The sequence below is a fragment of the Athene cunicularia genome (assembly GCF_003259725.1).
Source record: "Athene cunicularia isolate RWA chromosome 8 unlocalized genomic scaffold, athCun1 chr8_part1, whole genome shotgun sequence".
NCBI lineage: Eukaryota > Metazoa > Chordata > Aves > Strigiformes > Strigidae > Athene > Athene cunicularia.
In genome coordinates, this window is record NW_020799109.1 from 28,666,743 (window position 1) to 28,683,357 (window position 16,615).

A 16,615-nucleotide genomic window follows, 5' to 3' on the forward strand; every position below is an offset into this window, starting at 1 on the left:
GGGGCGGCGGTGAACCCAGCTTCGCTGGCGCCCGGGCAGCCTCCCGCTGGTCCCCGGTGGTGCCCGGCCTGGCGCTGCCCGTGGGCCGGGGCCGGGCCGGCCGCTTGGGCTGCAGCCGGTGACACCTTGTCCTGCTGGCGAGGTGCCTCAGGACAGGTCCTGCCAGCCCGGCGGAGGAGGTTGGGACACTGCCCTCCCTCCGCGCGGGGGCCTGGAACTCTTAGGCAGTGTATGCGGTGGGGACAAAATATCTCTTTATCGGGGAAAAAAAGCAAATACGGCATTGGTGACTGTAGTTGTGTTGAGCGCGCTGTAAGCAGCGACGTTGAGCCCCAGCAGCCGGTGTTATTTCTCAGGGAGTCTCCCGTGTTACCACGCGTGCTCTGTCCCCATGCCGGGTGTCCGGGGTTGAACTGTCCTTTCGGAGGTGTGATACAATCACACTTCCTTTCCCAGAGGCCGTCGCCTATTGCTCGCCCACCCGCCGGCCTTCGCGGCGCTGCTTGCGCAAGGTGCCGCCGGAGCTTTGCTGTTGCCGTGTCGGGAAGCCTCTGTCTTTGGGAATGAAGCTCCTGTCACCTCAGACAGCAGCTTCCAAGAGGCTCTGCTGGCGTGGGAGGTGGTGGACAGGGCGAGTGGAAAGCCGGGAAGTGCCTCTCTCTTGGCAGTGAAGGGACAGAGCTTAGTGTATGTGCTTCAGGTGGACACCTTGTGTGCAGGGTGCTCTCACTCGGCAGAGAAGCTCAACTGAAATTCCAACTCTTAACACTCTTCATAGCAGGAAACCCAAATTGTTCTTAATTACCAGTCCTTCTGGCTTTCCCTCCCAGGCTTCTCCATCTCAGGGTGTACTGTGTGTTACATCTAATGTTTGTGTTTACTTTTACATTTTTTTCATTTTTATTGAAAATATTAAGGGTTGATAATGTGGGTAGCGCTCTCAACCCACAAAGCTTAATGTGGCCGTTGCACAGTGTACTTGTGTGACTGACAGTTTATCTGTAGCATCAGAAGAAGAATTCTGTGGGTTTTGGCCACATCTAGGTGTACACCTTTTCAGTGCTTTTGCCTGCTGCAGTTTCAATAGCTAACATGTTTTGGAGTGCTGTGAAAAAGAAAAGAAACCAAGCAATAGTTTTGTGAAGCTGACGTGTTCCTGAAGAGTGTGGCTCGTGGTTCCACGTGCTGCTGTTGCTGCTTGGTTGTTGGAAGCTGCTCTCTTGGAGGTGCTCAGCATTTGAAACCAAGAGTTGCTGGGCTCCTCCTGGGAGGTGGTTACCTGGAGCAGGGTGTGCCTGTCTGGAGCTGTTGTACAGTGGCACTCGAGTCAATTGCAGTTATCTGAGTTACTCTGATGTTACAATATTTGTGAACTATGGGGCATCTCTGAAGCCAAATTTGTAACCGGTGAGTATGCTTATATGTGGAGGAATACGTGGCACTAGGTCAGTTCAGATACCTTCAGCTGTCCTATGCAAAATCTGACTGAAAAATAATTATGGTAGAGCTAGCAAACAGAACAAAGGGGAAAATAGCAGAGAAGGCAGGTAAATGCGCTGGGCTGTGCCCAGGAGGAGCAGCTGATGCCATCACACACAGGTGCGGAAGGTTAACCCAGTGTGAGCTGGAGAGAGCTCCAGGCACCGCCTGCAGAGGAGCCCTTTCAGGGCAGTGTGAATCCTCTTGTGCCAAGGAGTTTGCAAGAAAGTCCTTTTTGGAAATGTGTGTGACTACTGCATTGTATTTCCTTTTCACCTGTTGGCCCTCTGTGTGGTCTTGGGAAGCTGCAGTTTAGACTTCTATAGCTTTTCCTTTATTTGTTAAAGGTCATATTAAAGAAATCAGCACTGAAAAGGCACAGATCCATTCATGACACTAGAGGGGAAGGAAATGTAGCAAGTTCCATGTTCTGTAGTTAATTCAGTGTTAGATTTTAAGTGGATCAGGACACACAAGCTCAATTTAAAAAAACAATTTCAGACTGTAGCAGTGGTTGTATGCTCTGGAGGGTTAAGGTCTGTTCACATCAAACAGTTCAGAGCTGACGTGTGTTCTGGGTCCCATATCTGATGGGTTCCTAGGGTTCGTTCCTCCCAGCAAGAAGTGCATCTGTAGCTGTTTGTTACAGAACAATTAGCAAGGGCAATTAAATCATGTGAGCAAGGATTTGTATGAAATCTATTAAAAGGCAGTGTTCTGCTCCTTCCCAGTGCTCTTGTTGACTAGGGGGTTGTGCAGCTGGCATATTTGTTTAATAAAAGCGTCAGATCATAACATGTTTAAATATAGGACACTTTGAGGAAAGGGTGCAACCATTTAAATAACTAATTCTTAACTGAAACAGTGCAGAGAAGCCAGGTGATGGTAACGGACAAGCTCTCTCTCTAGAAGCCCCCAGTGCTGCTGCCCTCAGAGCTCCTGGGGCAGCTTGAGCTAGAGGTGTGGGAGAGGGGCTAGAGCAGCAGCAGCTTTGCTCTAACAGCTCTGCTAAGGAGCTGAGAGGGTCCCATGTTGTTGCCCTCCTGAAGCCTCAGGTCATGGCTTGAAACAGCCACAGTAAAACAGTTGGAAAAAAAATGCTTGGGAGTGGGCAGTTTTTTCCCCCACTTTTCCTGAAAACAGGTTTTGTGCTTGCCTCTCATCACTAAAGACTGTTTGCTAACTTCTGCACACAGACTGGTATTCAGGGTCTTGCCTGTAGCCTGCGATCACAAGCCTGATTACAGAGCATATGCTCGGTCAGTGTTTTCTAAAAGAGCTTCTGCAATCAGCATGTTTGTTTTACCAGTTTTGTATGTGAGGAAGCAGCACAGAAATCTGTGTCAGCCTCTTCTTGACAGAGGCTATGGGAGGAAGCAAGGGTTGGCAGGCTGATGAGTATTTATCAGATGGAGAGAAGATAATTGGGGTGGGGGGAAATAGTGTTGCTGGGGGGGAGTTACCTGACTGTAGTTTAACTGAAATCCTCTGTGGCTTGGAGAATTGGGGAACCTCTGCTTTTAAGCAGGCCAGGGGCTCCTTGTGCCCTATGGCAGTGGCACTCACACTACTGAACTGCTGACTGCGCTTAAGCTGAATTAAACCTCTGGAGTAGGTGTCTGCATGACTAGGGGTATTGGTGGGCCCTGGGTTTGGCAGATTCTCGGCTTGGTAGCCAGGTCCAGGACTAGTTGTGGACGCTATACTGTGTCAGAGCTGGTAATGTCTGGTGGTGATGCTGACACAGACACCAGCACAGTCCTAGCTCCACAGCTAGAGAGCTGCTCGCCTGTTGATCTGAACCCATTTGTGGGCATTTGATTCCCTTGGCAAAATAAATGATGGGGATTTTATTCTTGCCCTTAAACTGAAGGAGAGGATACTGGCAGGAGGGGGCTCTTCATGGCTGTTTCATGCTTTGCAGAAAATGCTCTGAAGGCAAACTGGACTGTGCCTGTGGGAACTATATTTGTCCGAAAAAATATTCCTTCACCCAAAGGCCTGTTTGTTGTCAAGGGGGAACCTCTGCAACGGCCCAACTCTGCAAGTGATGGGCTCGGAGAACAGCGCTTTAAAGAGCTATGCGCTAGAAGAGCCACCGTTCACGCTGCCAACTGGACACACAATTTATCCAGCCGTGCTACAAGATGGCAAACTTGCTTCAGTCTTTGTGTACAAGCGAGAGAACGAAGATAAGGTTAATAAAGCTGCCAAGGTACTGTAGAGAATGTGCTTGGGACAGACCTGTCAGAGCTGTCCCTCCTTTGTCTTGGAGGGGTGGGAATCAGTTAATGAGGGCCAAACCCTTGGGGAGTAAGGGCGGGAGAAAAGGTCGAAGTTGACCCCGGCTGCCAACACCCTCCATGCAGGGGGAGAAAGGGGCAGCTGCGAAGCTCATCAGGCACTGCACGGTGTGAGCAGTGGTGGGAAGCAATGTTCAGATAGCAATACCTGCATTCCTTTGCAGAGCCTTGGTCTCTTCCTGCAGATACAAGTCAGAGAGTCTTCCTTGGGTGGATCCTACCCAAAATACCATGTTTATTCTGTGTAAGACTTTGTATCTAGACATGTTATAAAAAGTTCTGCAGTGAGTGAGTGAGTGTGCCTAGTGCTTGGTGAGGAGCAGGGATGGGCTGTCTAAATTCAAGTAGAAAACATGGCTAAAAGTACAAGGCTAAGCTCTGCAGCCAAAAGAGATGCCTTTGGATGAGATTTAACAGATGTCTTTGTTCCTGGAAGCACCTGAAAACCTTGCGCCACCCTTGCCTTCTGCGCTTCCTCTCTTGTACTGTGGAAGCAAATGGAATCCACCTGGTTACAGAACGTGTGAAGCCTTTGGAGGTGGTCCTGGAGACGCTCTCTTCTGCAGAAATCTGTGCAGGGATCTACGACGTGTTGCTGGCACTCATCTTCCTCCACGACAGGGTAGGTACCACTGGCAGCATTCATCAGGCTTTGGTGGGAGCCAGACCAAATGTGACAGGGGAGTGTCGTACCTGGGCTTGCCTGGGTGACTGTCTCATTCCTAATTCCTTGCAGACAGACATATAACCCACAATTCTTCTAGGCTGAAACTGCTAAAATAATTGGCTGCATTGCAGGAGGAAGGGTAATTGAAAATGCTGTGGGTTTTGGAAGTTAGGGAGCAGTTCTCAATTCATGAATTGACATCTGCTTGCAGTGCTGCTCATGTTAGGGAAATGGGATTGCTAGGCCTTGGCATTTATTATTTACAGCTGTTGCCACATGTCGCAGATCGGTGTCACCTCTCCCCTGTTTTGGCACTGCGTGGTTGTCCAGGACTGCAGTTAAATCCCAGCTTAGACTGTAGCTTTTGGGCTTTGTGTTCATAGTTGGAGGTCTTCTCTGGATTTAAGTCATATTGCAAGGGCTGTGACAGTTACAGCTTTGTCTGCTCTAAAGCCCTAGCCCTTCTGCCTGACACCTGCTAGTCGCCTACAAAATCCCGAAGGACCTTTGGAATTGTGTGCTTTTTGGCAGCTTTTCCTCAGCACTCAGTGCTGATGACAATTTTAAATCTTCATCTATCCCTGAGTCTGTTATCCTTTTTTTTTTTTTTTTTTTTTTTTTTGGTATGTTTTAGGGAAACCTAACACATAACAATGTCTGTTTATCATCCGTGTTTGTAAGTGAGGATGGGCACTGGAAGCTGGGAGGAATGGAAACAGTGTGTAACTTTGAAGAAGCCACCCCGGAGGTAAGAGCCAAACAAAGTGCACTCTGATGCCCAGGAGAGGGCTCCTGGCTGCCTATGGAAGCTGGCCACCTATGGATGTGAAGGCCCAAGTCCTTCCAGTTATCTGAATTTACTGTTAAGTGTGTTGGCTCACTTCCAGCTCTGACCTGAATCTTTGCTCCAAGGACTGTAACTATAAACTACGATGTCTACACAAACAGAAATTACCCATTAGCCAAAAAGCAGCTACTTTTCTAAGGGAGTCTGTGAGTTGGAGGGTAGGTTAAGACTGGTGAGAGTGAAAAAACTTTGCTCCTCTGGACTGATTTAAAAACAAACTAAAAAAAAAAAAAAAAAAAAAAAAAAAAAAAAAAAGCCTTCCATGTGAAGCAGAAAGATCTGGGCTGAAATGAATCAACAAGGAAAATAATTTGACTCCTTAGCTTTTGCTGCTGGCATCATCATTGCTTGTTACTGGTTTTAGCAGAAAAATTGGTGGTTTGATTTCTGCTGCGTGCTGTGCAGTCATTGCTGCAGCCTGGCACCATGTTGTAAATGTCTATCGCCTTTTCTCCCAGAGGATCCGCAAATCCTTCACAAACTATACTGAGCATCCCTGGCGTGTATCACCATTCAGAAGGGATCAGGTGGATGTGCAACTGGTGTGCGTGGTGGTGCACAACAATGCAAAGAGCATGGCAGTCAAACTGACTGCTAAAGCTCGAGGCAGCTCATGTGTCCCCTCTTCTCCTTCCAGTTCCTCTGTCATGTCAGGTCGGTACGAGACCAGTCGTGCGTCCCTTGCGAGGAGATGGTGAGTGACATCGCTTGCTGGAGGTGCTTATTGCTGGCAGCAAATAAAAGTGTGATATTCGGGGACTAGTTTTCATTCCCATGTTTTATTTCCTTATGCCTGAATGGGAGGAAGTGGCTATTGGAAAATACCTGAGGTTTACATTCTTCCTTTCCCTCCCCTTCCCCCCGCCCCGTTCCGTCCCATCCGTGGTTTGGGAATGGTGTGGGGGGCACAGGGAAATGAAATTCTGAATGAGGAGTGACAGGACAGCAGGTTCTCATAATATTTTTCAAACACTTGGTGTTGCCGCTTTAATGCTTCTAAATCACCAAAGCTTTGCAAGAATTACTTAGTTGCTGAGGCTGCCCAGATCACTGTGGTTACATGGTCTTGTAGCTCTTGTAACAGCCTTTGTTTCCCTTGTTAGTCACTCCCATCCATTAAGCATCCTATGAATTACTTATGCTAAAGGAACGTTCTTCCTCTCTCTTAATTATCACCTGTTTCCATAGAAAGGCTGAAAGCTGTTGACCTGCAGTTGCTGTGTGCATTCATCGGGGAATTGTTTTGTCATGATGTAGCTGCTCCTTTGGGTTATAACTTCCCCAGTGGAGGTTTTTTAGCATTTTATTCTACTTGTAGAGTACTTAATGGAGCTTTGCTGCTATAAAAAGAATTGGAGAGTGTATATGGTGGGGACAGGAATAGACTCATGGAAACTACCAAGTATTTTATAAACTCCTGCTTTGCTGATCTTTTTGATTTTATTTTCAGTCTGCAGATTTCAAAATTCTGCCCAGCGGCTATGGGCATGCGAGGGATGCCTACGCATTTGGAACAATGGTTGAAAACCTCCTGCCAGTCCTAAACGATCAGGGTGAGGAATGGCGTGTGTTTATTTTGCTGTCAACAGGCCTCAGTAGCTTATTCCTTGTGCATCGAGCTGTTTGCCTTTTGTTGCAGCAGGCAGATGTGCTACAGGTTCGGTGGCCATTGTTGTTCCTTGTGCTTGCTAAGCTAAAATGCAGACTTTGGCTTTTCTGGTATTCCCCTTTTTCTGCATTTGAAGGTGGTCCAGATCTGGATGGAGGTTACAAGCTCTCCCAGATCTGCTCCACAGTGCTTAGAGGCTCACTTGGTCCTGCCCCACTAACTGTCTCATCGAGGGTTATGGATGTGGGTGCGCTGTGCCACAGCTGAGCAGGGGCCGCCCCCTTCTCGAAGGGAGGGAGAAGGAGGTGTCTTGGGAGGACAGTAGCACTCCCTGGTGCCCCAATAGCCGAGCAACTTAGAATGAAAATGTTATTTTTCCTTCCTTTAGGGACAGATGTGAGCAATTTTGCTATCAACTAGAGCTAAAAATAAGTTTTGGGGAGAGTGGAGGATTCCTGAAGGTAGCTTATTCAGTCTTGAGAGAGAAATGTAACTGTACGTGCTCTGGATTTCAGTTTCAGCAGATATTCTCTCCAGCTTTCAGCAAACCTTGCACTGTACCCTGCTGAATCCAGATCCAAAGTGTCGTGCACCACTGTCCAGCTTATTGTCTCATGAGTTCTTCAGGTAAGGAAGAGAATATCCTGCCTCTCTTGGTATGTCTTGATACTGCTTATTTCTGTGTTGCAAATATGTTCATTTTGTGAAGGTGTATTACTTACCAGGTGGAAGTGTGGACTTAATCCCTACCCCTTACAGAGATCTTTGTCAAAGAGATTCCCTAAATTAAGAAAGCATTATCAGCTTTCCAGATGAGGTACTGAGCTGGCAGTGGTGACAGAAGTGTGTCCTTTAGTCACACGCAGTCAGTTGGATCTCCCCAAGCTCATGGGAGGTGGTGGGAAATGCTCTAGAAAAGAAAATCATTAGTAATGCCACTGGAGCAAAGCAGGCTCCAAGATAATCCACACCGAGTTGTGTCCACTGTCACCTGGGTGCCTCTCTGGGTGGTGGCTTTAGGGCAGGGTGGCACTTTGTCCTTCTTATCTCACCAAAGGTTGTCAGAGGTGGCTGATGCAGCGCTGCCCAGGTCTCCTTGTGATTTCCTGACTTTACAGTGCAGCACTGTGCGTGTACAACTTTTGGGTAACTGGTCACCCCCCGGGCTGGAGTTTGTGTTCCACCGGCATTTGACTTGTGTCCCTCTGGTTCTCCCTGCTAAGTGAAGGACAGGGATTTGCAGTTTCTTAGTTGTGGGTGGTTTAAGCATCAATAAGGATCACACTTGACAGCCTGCATTTTTGTGCTTAGGAATGATTTTCTGGAAGTTGTGAATTTTCTGAAGACCTTAACAGTTAAGTCTGAGGAGGAAAAAACTGAATTTTTCAAGTAAGTGGAAAAAAAAATCTGGAAGCTTTTAATTTCAGCAGTACTTATGCCACATGGGACTTGGGGGGAACTGGGAAGGCTTGTGGCCAGAGAGGTGGCTCCTCAGGTGGCAGATTTTGATTGCTTTGGCAGAACGTTGTTTGCTCTGTGTTATTTTGGGTACTGCAGCCAAAGTAATGGTCACATCAGAGAGGAAACTCTTCACTCCCTCCTCTCCTGGTTTCTTGTGAATGGGTTGGTGTTGGGGAGGAGCCTGCTGGGCTCTGCACCGTTCTGATACTTGCCAGCCTCCGGAGTGAGGCCGTGCAGAGCTGTACAGACAGCAGTGCTTTCACCTGCTACAGGCCAATTGCTGTCACTGGAGAAACAGTCAGGGACCAGACTGTAGTGCCATGTGTCACTTCAGGATGCTTTTCTGAATCCCATCTGGTTGCTAGCAGCTGGGTTGAACTCTGCAGAGCCAAGAACAGAAGCTTGGCATCAAGAACAGGAGTACGGGGATATGAAAAGGAAATGATTTTTCTATTGTCCATGTGCTAATGGAGTTAATGCACTTTGTGGGGCATAATGCTGATGTTATTAGCAGAAGTTAAATTATTCAGGTTTTCTTCACCCTGCTTTAGCAGCACTGTCCCACTGCACCATGCTAAGCAGGAATCACATGAAAAGCCCGTTCCTGTGCTGTAGCATGGCCTAACCGCTTGTCTGCTCAAGCTCTGGCAAACAGCTCCTCACTGGAGCTGCCCTGGGCTCCTCTTGCTTCACACACATGCTATCTGCTTGCCCCATTTCAAAATATTCTAAAATATGAGAGCTTCTTTTAATGTGCTAGAAAGAATCTTTCCCTTGCCTCATTCTTCATTCTTAGGTTTATTTTAGATGTGACTTTGCAGAAAGGGAAATCTAGCACCAGGCACCTCTTGAGGCTGAAATTTTTTTCCATTTAGGCAGATCTTGTAAACTGCTAGTGAGTTTTCAGTGACATGTGTTGGGTGAATTAATCTTGTGGTGCCAGCCCTGTCTGGGTGAAGCTGCTGTCTGTAGAGGGTGTCTCGACTGCAGTAGTACTGTCTCTGCAGAAAATCCTATTGTCATGGCCCCAAAGATGTTTTCTGTAAGGGAAGCTTCTGTGTAGTCATGGCATTATCTGGGCCTGGGATAGGGAGAAGCCAATTTGTTTGTTTGTTTGTTTTTTTTTCTCCATATAAAATAGTTTGGGTGTTCTTACAGAGCTATTGTCCTGCCTGTTTTATACTTCTGTGGTCACCAGCATGTAACACTAATTTGATTTCACTAGTTTGAGACTAAGTGGAGGAGAAAGGGGATCTTAGCAGGAGCATTCCAAATGGTTCCCCCTGTCTCTGTAACAGCAGTGTTTACTGAGGGAGGGAATGAACACTTTGCTTAAAGATACAGCAGTGTTGCCCCTTTATCAGGCAGAGAGGCTGTTCTGTGTTATCTTTGCTTGAAAGCTGCAGGCAGGAGCTGAGGCTTTCAGGCATGCATGCTAACCTAGGAGGATGCCGAGTGGGAGGATGTGATGGGACAGTGATACTAAGGGAAACAGTCATAAATGCATGGAAGGCTGCCTTGATGCTGACTGCTCTCTCCTGAACGCAGATTCCTGCTGGACAGGGTGGCCAGCTTGTCAGAGGAGCTGATAGCGTCACGGCTGGTGCCTCTTCTACTCAATCAGCTCGTGTTTGCAGAACCTGTAGCTGTCAAGAGTTTTCTTCCTCATCTGCTGGGTCCAAAGAAAGGTGACCTTTAAATACTTTCTCTCTTCACAATTATTACTGACAAGTTTGGAATGAATTCAGAGTAGTTGTTCCACTGAATCAAGGGAATAGTGGTCTTTAACCAGAACAAATGCTGTAGCATACAGAACTGGAAAGGACAGTTAGGTGTGCTTCCGTGTTTGCAGCACTCTCCCCAGCTCTGCTGATGCTGGGAGAATTAGGAATTGCCTGGGCTTCACATGTCACCCCACCCTGCAGCCCAGGCTTTTGAGTGGCTCACTGCCTACCCCTCTTTTCACTTTGCCCCTACCCTGCCAGCCTTTTTTTATTCTGCCACTGCACTCATTCTCCTGTAAGGGTACTCAGTCTCTCCTCTGGGAGGTGTTCAGCATGGCTTGCTGGATCCCCAGCTCTCTGTCCCTGCTGTTGGTCTCCCCTTTTAGAAGTGTTTCTGAGATAGCCACTGGTGTTTCAGCCAAGCAGCAGCTGCCTTGTGACTGACCTTCAGTGCTCAGAGCCCTTGCCCATGCACAGTGGACACCAACACTGCTGCCTCCCTGACTCCCAAGCAAGCTGTGGGGACAGCTGACAGGGAGTCAGACCTGGCGGTGGGGTGACACTGTAGATCTCAGCTGGGATGGTTTCTCCATGTGTGGCTTTTGGGTGAGCTGTCTCTTGTTGAAGCAGCCTTTTCCCATCTTCACCTCTCTTCCCTAGAGCAAACTGGAGAAAGCCAGACCAGCTGCCTCCTGTCACCGGCCTTGTTCCAGACACATGTCATTCCTGTGCTGCTGAAGCTATTTGAGGTTCATGAGGAGCATGTTCGAATGGTGCTGCTGTCTCACATTCATGCCTACGCAGAACTGTTCTCTCGGGAAGAGTTGAAAAACATCATCTTGCCACAGGTTAAGGACAGCGAAACTATACGCACTATATCCTAGAATCTGGGATTTGTGCTGCTTGGGTTGGTTCTTTGCTTAAAGTTAGAGCCTCGTAGTGCTAGCCACAGACAGTTTGTAACCTCCTTTCTATGCAAGCACTAATACACCCTGTCCTGATCTGGAGTGCTGGTTTTGTTAAACCCTGTCACAGGCACCACTTGCACCAATACCTGTTGGCCTTGACCTCCTAGCAAGAGGCTGTTTCTGTTTCACACCACAGCTGTTGAGGGGGAGGAGTGAGCAGTTCCAGCTTGGGGTGCCTTGGCCTTGGGGTCCGGTGCTCACCAGGCACTGGGATTGGCCACCCTCCTCAGCTTATGGTACAAAGTGCAAGGCCGACTTTATGCTATGGAACAATGTCCAGTATCTACTGAGAGCTGTGGGAGATCATAGAAATGAAATGTGCTGCAACTATAACATTTAAAGGGGGAAGAAGTGAAAAAGCAGTTCTTAGTAATGTTACAATGTTCTTGGTGTAGGTATTGCTGGGCCTTCGAGATACCAGCGACTCTATCGTTGCAATAACACTGCACAGCTTAGCAGTTCTCGTCTCCCTCCTTGGACCTGAAGTAGTTGTAGGGGGAGAACGAACGAAGATTTTCAAAAGCTCTGCACCAAGTTTCATGAAAACTGCTGATCTCTCCCCAGAAGGTAAATGATAAAGTCAGAGTGTGCTCAGGATTCTTACCCATTCTGTCCAAGCAGCATAGGCAGGATTTCTTGGATGATTAATCTGTTGCTGTTGACATGTCAGAATTGAAGTTTAGTTTTTTTCTATTAAATTAGGTACTGTTTGCAGATACAGAAATTATATCAGAAGAAGCATTATACAGAAGTATTTTAAATGTAGGAAATACATGAAAAAAAGTTTAAATCTTATCTTCATTTAAGAACCTCTACAAGTAAAGGAGATTAAGTGTGTGTGTTTGGTGCAAAAACTATACTGCCCTTCTAAAGGATGCATGTACTTATCCAGATAGTTGTTTAATATTCCCTCTGTCCTTCATGTTTTTAAAAATAGTAAATCTCATCCTCTTTCCCTGATTTCTATTCATAGATTGGAAAAGGAATACAAACTTCCCTATTTTCTCAGCTCTCAGGAGGCTTTTCAGCTAATCCAAACGAAGACAGTAGTCCCTGCATGTGCTAGATCACTTGGAATCAACAAGCGTACTAAGGGAAAGCTTTTCTGGATATTGAAACTGAGCATGCTTATAACTGGAAGGAACAATCAGCATTTGTTTTACTTCAGACATATAGCTACTAAAAGAAACGCATGATTCTCTGTGTACTGACAGCTACCCCCCTTTATTAAAATCTGTGGATGGCTCATTGCATTATTTTTCTCTACATTATTTTAGTAGACCGTAGTAAATAAACCCCTTTGGGTTGCATGCTAAAACCAGATGTTTTTCAGGATATATTTTAAATTACACCTGATTTAACTATTGACAAACAAAAAAAACCCCACCTTTGTCCTTGTGACAGACAACCTGCAAAAAACAGTACCAGAAGTTGAACATGTGAGGCTTAATAAGCTGTTTGTATGAGCCCCTGAAAGGACATACCTTTTCTTGAGGGCCCTTTGGGGTGCTGTGTGCTCACTGCCGGCCTTTCTGGGGCCCCAGGCTGTGCATCTCTGCACTGGTAACACTGAGCCTCGGTGGGCCCGGCTGGCTGGCAGCACTGCTGGAAGCCATGGTAGCGCTGGCCCAAGCCACGCTGTCCTGGGGTGGTGGCAACAGGGCCTTGCCCAGCTGAGGCCAGGGAATCACCACCTCAATTCCCCAAAATGAACAGGAACACCTGCCAAGCTGTCATGGCTGTCCCAGGGGACCCAACAGGCCCTGTGCAGTGCCAAAGCATGGCATTGATCACCTGCCACCTCACCTCAGGTTGGTACAAGGGGCTGCCTCCAGACTCCTGGTCCTGGAAGCAGCTTTGCTTGTGCCCAGGCATCAGAGATGGTTTGTGTAGTGGTGTGAGCTTGCTTATGCTTTGAAGCGTTGTGACTACCAGTGCTGTGTTTTTGTACGAGGCAGGTAACGGGGGATCTGTGATGCCAGGCGATACAGGAGCTGGGGTTTTGCATCCAGCCAGGGGGCTGACAGCAGTTTTTAAGCATCTGTTCTGATCACAATCAGTTTGTTCATTGTGTACTTCCTGAAAGAATGTATCAGCAGAAACTGCCCATTTACAGTTGCCCAAACTTTGTCCTGGCAAGAGCTGCAGCTGGCAGGAACAGAGGAGTACTGTGTGACGTGCAGCTGTTGGATTGCTGCGCCAGTGTTGCAAATAACAGCGTTCCAATGCTGCGGGTAGCTTCAACTAAGACTGACAACACACCTTCTGGACTTTCTGTCCTTTTTTTTGTCCCTGCAGAGTCCCCCAGTCATGTTTTAAGCAATCGGAGAAATCAAACCTCTCGGCCCTTGAAGAACAATTCTAGTCTGTTCCCCATCTCTGGTAGCATGCCTGTCAAGAAGACTTCTGTGCGACAAGACAATCCACTGGCTTTAAAGACAGGTAAAACTTTGCTCTGGCTCTTCCTTTCTAGAAATTAAGTGTCCTACAAATGAAATGTTGCTGGAAAAGACGTTAATTTTCCCCATGTGCTGATCTGAAAGAGATTGGGTCAAACAAGGAAGATAACAGTGAATGAACAAGAGCATGACCCTTGACTTCCTAGGAAACATTTATTTGAGAATCTGACAGGCACAGACTGCTGGCCAGCCTTGGATTTGTTTCCTTACAGCATGTTCTCTGCTGTACTCTTTCAGCCCTCCCCCAGCTTGGCAGATACACTAGACTTCTAGATTCTCTGGCCTCAGAATCTGACTCAGTTTACTTCTGTGGCCTTCTTTCAGTCACCTGTTGCTCATCAACAGTCAGCTTTTATTGCCTCAGGGCTCCGAGATGAACACCCCTCCTTTGCAAGCAGGAGGGCAGATGTGCTTTCTAACAGGCGAGGAGCTTAGCGCTAAGCATCTTTGCAGCCAGTGTTACAGCTTATTTCCATGCCAGGTGGTACCTGTGCTGCTGAAGAGTTGAAAGGCATAACTCCAGCTCTACTCTTGCTCTCTTGAAATAAGGCTGTAACACCACCTTTGTCTTCCACAGGAGAGCAAGACACTCAGTCCCCGCTGAATGGGATTCCAGGAAGCATAACTACGCTCGGGAGCAGCAGGAGCTCCTTGACTACCTCCGAAAAGGCAGCAGAGGAGTGGCCAGACTGGAGTGAGCCAGAGGAGACAGACACTGAGAAAACTGTGAACATTCAAATTCAGCCCCAAGAGCCACAGGGCAGCATGGAACCGTATTTTGCTGAACACGATGTAGATGAGAAGCCTTGGGATGATGTTGAGCCCAGCAGCCCTAGTCCTGAACTGTCCTCAGGAAACTGCCTCACTGTGACACAAGCTGATGCAGTTGAAATGCTAAGGTCTCTGCCAGGTACCCATCAACTGAGCAAAGAATTCAGAAGCCTCAGACCGAGTCCCCCCACAAAGTCCTGCCCTGGCAACAGCTGGAGCAATGACAAGTGGGACCACCAGGAACAACTGGGAGAAACTGTGCTGCCAAAAATGACCTTTCAGGAGAGGTCAAAGTCTTCATCGGAGTCTGGCCTAGGAGAAGAATTCACAATCAAAGTGAAGAGGAAACCTGTGCAAGACCCTGAGCTGGACTGGTTTGCTGACATGATCCCAGACATTAAGCCTCCTTCAGCTATCTTGATTTTACCTGAAGCAAGGACAGAAGTGGTTGTTCCCAGTCACTCTGGTGTTGCATCCAGCAGAGAAGGTGCCTCCAAGAATGTGCCGTTTTCATCCAAATTTGCAGCAGCTGATGTCGTTGAGGTAAGAGGCTATAGACAGTGAGGTTTAAATGACTGCATGTTTGAGAGGATCCTAAGGCATGCACACAGCACAACACAGGGTTGTAGCAGCAGCCAGATGCTTCATCAGGGGGTGGATAACCTGAGAGGGATATCACAAAGACTCAACTGTACAGTTGTGTGCTAACTGCAGCCATAAAATGCTGAGCTCCGAGTGATGCATCTTGTCAGGCAGCAGGTAATGCAGCAGGCCCTTAACACACATCTCTTGCTACTGTAGTAGGAAACAGGGAGGGAATAGACTTAACTTGTACACTACTAAAGAGACTGAGGAGTTTTAACTCCAGCTTTTAATTTGTGCTGCTGTATCCAGGAAGCAAAGACCCTACACTATGTTAGGGAGAGTCATGGTTTGTCAGGCAGATAAAACAAGGCTGGATCCTGGCTGCTGAGCAGGTGTGGCCCCACACACAAACAGAACAAGGCTTTTGGGCACAGAGGATACTCAGGACTCAGTGTTGCTCCTGGCTCTTCTAGGAAAACCTAATAGTGTTGTAAATAAAGGACCAGGAAACTAGAACCTCTGGATTAAAGATTTTTGGGTGCTTTGTTTTCATGAAAACAGCTGAGACATTTCTCCATTTCAGAGAGCCAGGGGGGTTATAAAAGTGCCTTTGTAAATAAGCAGGAAAATCCCTGTAGCTCCCTCACAGAGACTCTGGAGGCAGCTTCTGTTTCCTAGGAGGGGAGGTAGCACTCCCATGCAACTCCATTAGGGAATAGTGTTGATTTCAAGTTGTTTTGCTAACTGAGCCCCAAGAGAGCTACCACAGGGGTAGCAGGTAGCACAGGAGCCTCAGCTTGTAAACTGAAGTTGTTTACAACATTTGAAAAAGACTGTTGTGTGACAAACACTGTTGTGATACCAACCTTGTGCTGAGGGGGGAGTCACTCTGCAGTGCTGCAGAGCAGCCGAAGAGCTGGGTCAGGGGACATTTGAGATCAAAGGTGTAGTGGTAGGATACAGCAGGACAACAGCTGTTTCCTATAGGGAAAGAAATCATCTACTTTATAGCATTCTGATCTTAATGGAAAAATTGTTTGGAACAAGCATTTAATTTTAGGAAAAAGTAAGATGCTCTTCAAGATGTTTCCTTTTAGTAGTTAAAAATTCATTAAGTCAGAAAGCTGCAAATACTGGCACTTCATTTTTAGTCTTATGAAGGGCTTTCAGCATTCTGGATGAATGTCTTGCTCTGTCATCACGAGATGCTCAAGCCTGGTTCCTGGGACTGTGCTAAGGATAGAAATATAGTACATGTGTCTTAATGCTGATAATTTTACATGATTCTAGGCTGAAGCTGCAGGCTGGGGTGAAGAAGGAGAGTTGAACTGGGAAGACGATGCTAACTGGTAATGAGACTGAAAGAGCCAAAGGCAACTTGGTGTGTTGGATTCTGTAAGAGAAGTCATTGCTTCCCCAATAAGTGGAAAGTGGATAAGTACCTCAGCACTGTTTTTGCCAGAAGGCAGGTGCTTGCTGCAGCAGCCAGCAAGATCCCATGGGGCCTGATCTCTTGCAATGGATGTTCCTTTCCAGTCTGTGCCAAAAACTGCAGGGGTGAGGCCTGCGCTCAAGCAATATGCCCAGCCGTGGTGCATGCCACTGCTGCCAGAAAGAGGAACAGCACAGTGTGGGTGCTGACGTGCTGCTGGAGGCCCAGCCTGGTGTAAGCTATTGTTCCAGAATTCATCCCTGCTCTGAAAAAAATGATGAGAATAAATGAAAGTCACACTCAGTTCCTT

At 47.3% G+C, this 16,615-nt stretch overlaps 1 protein-coding gene across 1 annotated transcript; it reads left to right on the forward strand.

Annotated features, from left to right (window-relative positions):
- Positions 1 to 2,672: 2,672 nt before the first annotated feature.
- On the forward strand, positions 2,673 to 16,607 carry SCYL3 (SCY1 like pseudokinase 3). Its single transcript, XM_026853542.1, has 13 exons — positions 2,673 to 3,694; positions 4,219 to 4,404; positions 5,084 to 5,197; positions 5,934 to 5,990; positions 6,747 to 6,849; positions 7,421 to 7,532; positions 8,217 to 8,294; positions 9,915 to 10,054; positions 10,751 to 10,938; positions 11,454 to 11,625; positions 13,357 to 13,500; positions 14,095 to 14,831; positions 16,164 to 16,607. The coding sequence occupies exons 1-13, from the start codon at positions 3,530 to 3,532 to the stop codon at positions 16,224 to 16,226; spliced, it is 2,259 nt and encodes a 752-aa protein (XP_026709343.1). The 5' UTR covers positions 2,673 to 3,529; the 3' UTR covers positions 16,227 to 16,607.
- Positions 16,608 to 16,615: the final 8 nt, after the last annotated feature.

Coding starts and splice junctions, on each gene's coding strand:
- SCYL3 (XM_026853542.1), top strand. CDS start 3,530: ATGGGCTCGGAGAACAGCGCTTTAAAGAGCTATGCGCTAGAAGAGCCA. Junction 5,991..6,746: donor GCGTCCCTTGCGAGGAGATG/GTGAGTGACATC, acceptor TTTTATTTTCAG/TCTGCAGATTTCAAAATTCT. Junction 6,850..7,420: donor GCCAGTCCTAAACGATCAGG/GTGAGGAATGGC, acceptor TCTGGATTTCAG/TTTCAGCAGATATTCTCTCC.